Consider the following 5,112-nt stretch of genomic DNA (forward strand, 5'->3'; position numbering starts at 1 on the left):
AACTTCTGGACCTTTCAGAATATCCAATGAAATAGCAACTGATAGTCCTTATGTCCAATTTCTTTTCATTTGGCTTATAGGGCCTTGCCTCAGTTGGACACCCCCAAATATGTATATGCTTCAAACTAGGCTTCTTGCCCGTCCAAAGCTCGTATGAGGTTTTATCAATAGTCTTAGTTGAAACTCTGTTGAGTATATAAGTTGCGGTCTTTAATGCTTCACCCCAGAGAGATTCTGGTAAAGTAGAATGACTGATCATGCTTCTCACCATGTCCTTAAACGTTCTATTTCGTTTCTCAGCAACACCATTCATAGTAGGTAAACCCGACATAGTGTACTATGGGATAATACCGCATTCCTCTAAGAATTTAGCAAATGGTCCTGGACGCTGTCCCTCTGAACCATCATATTTGTCATAGTATTCACCCCCACGTTCAGATCTGACACTTTTAATCATTTTGCCGAATTGGTTCTCAACTTTAGCTTTATAATTTTTGAACACATCCAGTGACTATGATTTTTTATGAATAAGAAAAGAAAAGGACCATAACCCATTTATATAGGGACGCCCTCTGACCTAATTCGGCCCATCATAAAAATAAGACTTGGGCCCAATCTCTACACATATGTAAATTCACACTTTAATTGGATACATTAAAACCCAAAATTAAAGCCTAATTAGATCACTTTGATTGGACTCAACCGAATTCGATAGCCTATAATTTAACACACAATTATTCACACATATAAGCCCATCTATTGATTAAAAATCCTTACATTGCACTCACTTTTAACAAGATGATAGAGAGAGAAATAAAAAAATAAAAAGGAAAGAAAAGAAAAGGAAACCGAGATAATTTCAAATGATCATTTATAAATGAAGAAAATTCATCTTTCCCTCAAATTTCTAAAACACGAAAGTTGCAATGTAAATATACATCACCAAAACACAGTTGCCTCGTACCAAGAGCCCTGATCGAATCTATATATTGAAAACTTTAGGAGCACATTAAAAAATGAAGAGATCAATGTCTGTCATCTGGACTATTTCAAATTTATCTCTACCTCGATGAAGTATCCAAAGTTGTTAGACATTATAGCATGTCATTTAAGTTGTATGGTGAGATCATCCAAGCTGGGACAGCCATGAATTGACAATCCGTGCTCATTAGCTAGATGCAATAGGCATATGAAGCACAAATGTGGAGATATGTCGTTAACAGATGCTGCTGCTGCTGCTTCTTTACACTCATCTGGGAAATTGGCTAAGACTTGCCTGAAAGACACTGTTTCTTCCTGCATTTTCCCCCCATAATGTATGGAATAGTCCATAATTAGACCTTCAATTTACATATTGGTACAAGTATAATAGCAGGCACGCCCTAATCACGCCCCCACACCTGTAACAGCTCACAAGCACACCAAGGGAGCAACAGAGAGAGAGAGAGAGAGGGAAGCACTGGATACAAAATAAATAGAGGCTATGACAAAGGAGTTAATTTATTTCATCAAATGCAATTTGAAAATACTTTTCAACTGAACAATATGTAACAACTATGTTCAACTACAAACTCGTTTCCAAACGAGAGCAGATTGCTTAAGATTCTACACTTTCATGATGAGCTTCCTCCAATGATGCTTTTTTATCATTACTACGTTATTCCAAAGCTTCCACCAATAATTGTTTGTTACATTTCCATGTTCCAAAGTTCAAATCTTTATCCTAAATAAACCGTAATGCTTTATATGGCCTCCTGTGTAGTATTATTCACACTGGAACACCCAGTTCATGACCGATTAGTTGAATTTGCCTTCACGTGAGAACTACTAAGCTTCAACATATACAGCCAAAATCCATAGAAACTGCCTTGCAGTGAGATGCCTAGTATATATAAGTAAGCATCGTACAAAGTAAGCAACCATTCTCTTTTATTTTTAATCATTAACATGTACAGTTGAAATTTTCATAAACCAGTTTTGATAAGGAATGAACTCATAAGACACTACAAAACAAGAATTTCGGTGACAGCTGAGTTTGTTCATAGATGTACATCTATTTATATTTACTATTGTTCATGAATTATGGTAATATTGACTGGTGATTTGTTGCCATTAATAGTGCTCTAAATTTTAACTAAAGTTCCGTAACTATCTACAAGAATCTTGTCAGATTATTTGCTCTTGATACATTCCATATTAGGTGCACTTCCCTTGGTGAAATCGCTTTTAGTAGGCGAATACTCAAGACAATTTCGTTTGGACTATCATTTGGGATAAAATCTTCTACAGATACATTTTATTTGCATAAAATTTGTAGGAATCTAAGGGTTAATTCTAGAATTAAGCGTACATAAGATATTTCATATTTGATATGCTTATTAAAGAATTTCCTATTTGGAGACAATCCCACAATAATAAGATTGGTCTTTCCTATGTCCTAATTGTCATAGGGTGACTTTCCCACATAGAATAGGAATTATCTTTTGTTACCCCCAATATAACAGGAATGATGAGAATTCCATACCAAATAACAACCAAAAGCCTCTCCCTTGTGCACCTGTAATAGAAGTCTCCCTATTTCTATTTATATATCAACTTGAGTGATAGATAAAGAGATCTATCTTTTGGAGAGAATTTGGATTTATCCCTTTGTCTTGCTTAGCATAAGTCCTAGGAATAGAGGTGTAGGAAGAAAGTCTTGTAATTCTTTTTCTTCATCGTCACGAAAATCTGCAGCAGCAAGTGCACATGGCTTGAAAGTTGAAACAAACCACCACAAAAATGTGTTTATGTATGTGTGTTTATGATTTCCACTTTGTTTAAACTGTTCCCAGATTAAAGGATTAGGTCATTTATCCATAAAAAAAATTATATTTCAGGATTTTACTACACAAATGCATCATGTTTTCTAAGAAATATCTCTAATGTACTTCACAAAAGCCTGATTCCACAAGAAGCATTGAAATCTAATTTTTCTGGACAATTCTATTCCTAAGATGCTATATTACAGCATTTAGTTATAGGCTGCTTTTCGCATCTTTCCCATATATTAAATATGTTAGGAAAACAAGCTATCCGGACGGCAGATCCATGAGCTTCCAAGGATTTAACTATTGGGTGATATATTATGTAGCAATTGTTCAATTATCACTTCAAAGCATCCCCTCTCTTGCACATAGATTTCTCTATTTTGTTATCTCAATTAAAACCAACTCATCTGAAGTTTAAGTCATTACAAATCAAAGAAGCTCGTTATTATGTTTTGAACATGAGTCAGTTAATAAATGATTAAAAAAAAAAATCATGTATACTGAACATGCAATTGGCTATCAACTACTCAATTTGAAGCTATATAGAGCTCAATTATGAAGTAAAATCAGGCCTCCACGAGAACTTGGACTTACCTGAATTGAAGTTTCATTGAATTTCTGCATATGGCCCCACAGGGTTTCTTTAAGTAAGTGAACATCAACTTGTTTGGATGTTTTATCAAACTGAACTTCAATCTTACTAACCTGTTCATCCAGACAGAGATAAAATGTAAACACTGACTGCAACATATTTTCAAGCAAACTAAGCAATAATTGATTTTGAAAAAATGTATGACTCACCAACGAAAAATTATTTAAAATTGCAAAAATTTTTACATTAGAAGTGCAACATCCATGATGCAGGCCCTTTAACAAATTTCGTCTCGTCCAGTAACTAATTTGCCATGTGCTTAAAGTCATATTTAATTACTCAGGCAAAAAAGAGAGAGAGAGAGAGAGAGAGAGAGAGAGAGACAGAAGCAATAAAACATCAGATCCATGATTATTATTAAATCCTTATATACAATGACTAGAATTTGAGAATAAGGATTTATATTGCTCATTGTCGAAAGAAAATAGCAGTTTTGCACCACGTATTCGCTTGCTCTACCCTCTAGTGATAAAATAACCTATGAAGAAGAATTAAGTTACTAGTGATAAAGTTTCTGAGTTTTGAATTTCCCGAGGAAAGATTTCTTCATTTTAGTAATGCCTAAGATTCTAAAACAGTGTCTTTCTAGTTCTACTTTTGAACTAATACTTCATTTAAGCTTTGTGGTTTCTATGATTAACAAACACCTTCCCGAAAAGTAAGTACGATAACCAAAGTTGAGCAGGTCCAATTTCCCACAAATTATAAACGTTTCTACTGTTCAGTATTGATAACATTGTTTCAAGGAAAACATATACCCTAGGAAAAATCCATATCCCAACTATAGCTGTTTGGTTCAGATGGCTTCTTGTGCCCCACATATGATACCATAAGAAGCTAGAAAAAATACTTGTTACCCATATTTCTTTAGAACAAAGATATTTCATCTGGTGTGGAGAGTTTTTTGATGGGATGCAGGTGCATATGTTGAAAGTAACCGCTGGACTCTTTTACTTTTCCTTTTTGGTCCCTAGTCTAGTCATTAACATAGGTCAGACTGATCCTATACGAGAAAAGAAACAGAAACAAACCATGAACATTCTAGATTAACTTAATCTATAATCCAAGCAAAAGGATGCCATCGGCAAGAAATGTTAATTAATCAAAGGTCCAACTGATCACAAGCCAGCCAAAAATACTCACGATGTTCAGTAGCTTTTCGAAAGAAGAGACATTTTCGGCGCCTAAAGCGCACTGTGCTCTGATTCAACAAATGAGAAAAAAATATCGAATTTTTAATGTATTTCATCAATCTAAGTGGAATAAAGAGACCCTCCTGACCTAACACTAGACACTCTAAGATCCTTTTTCAAACCTGCTCCCATTGGAATTCATCCTATAGTAGAAAAGAAACGGAAACAAACTATGAACTTCCAGATTAACTTAATCTATAATCCAACTAAAAGAATGCTGATGAGGACATCATTTATTTTATTTATTTCTAGTTGGACTTTATTTATGTTTTAGATTCCATTTATGTAATTGGGCTTGTATTGGCCAAGCCTGTTCTAGGTAGAGTTTTGTTTTTACTATTTAAACCTAATTTGCTATGTAATTTCATTAGTTTGATGAATTGAAAAATATTTTGGTGGTTTGTTGTCTATGGCTTCTTTCTACTCCCCTCCTCCCTGATTTCTCCCTCTTCTCAGG

The 5,112-nt window shown here is 34.5% G+C and overlaps 1 protein-coding gene across 1 annotated transcript in view; it reads right to left on the minus strand.

Moving 5' to 3' along the window:
- Positions 1-854: 854 nt before the first annotated feature.
- The window catches only part of LOC111371995 (condensin complex subunit 2-like), a 14,180-nt gene continuing 9,922 nt past the window's right edge, over positions 855-5,112 (minus strand). Inside the window, exons 8-9 of the mRNA XM_022994136.1 lie at positions 3,405-3,515; positions 855-1,296 (exon numbers count right to left, since the gene is read on the minus strand). Of these exons, the coding sequence (XP_022849904.1) occupies positions 1,105-1,296; positions 3,405-3,515 (303 nt within the window). The 3' untranslated portion in view covers positions 855-1,104. The remainder of the gene's footprint in view (positions 1,297-3,404; positions 3,516-5,112) is intronic.

The sequence above is a fragment of the Olea europaea genome, chromosome 23 (assembly GCF_002742605.1).
Source record: "Olea europaea var. sylvestris chromosome 23, O_europaea_v1, whole genome shotgun sequence".
NCBI classification, from domain to species: Eukaryota; Viridiplantae; Streptophyta; class Magnoliopsida; order Lamiales; family Oleaceae; genus Olea; species Olea europaea.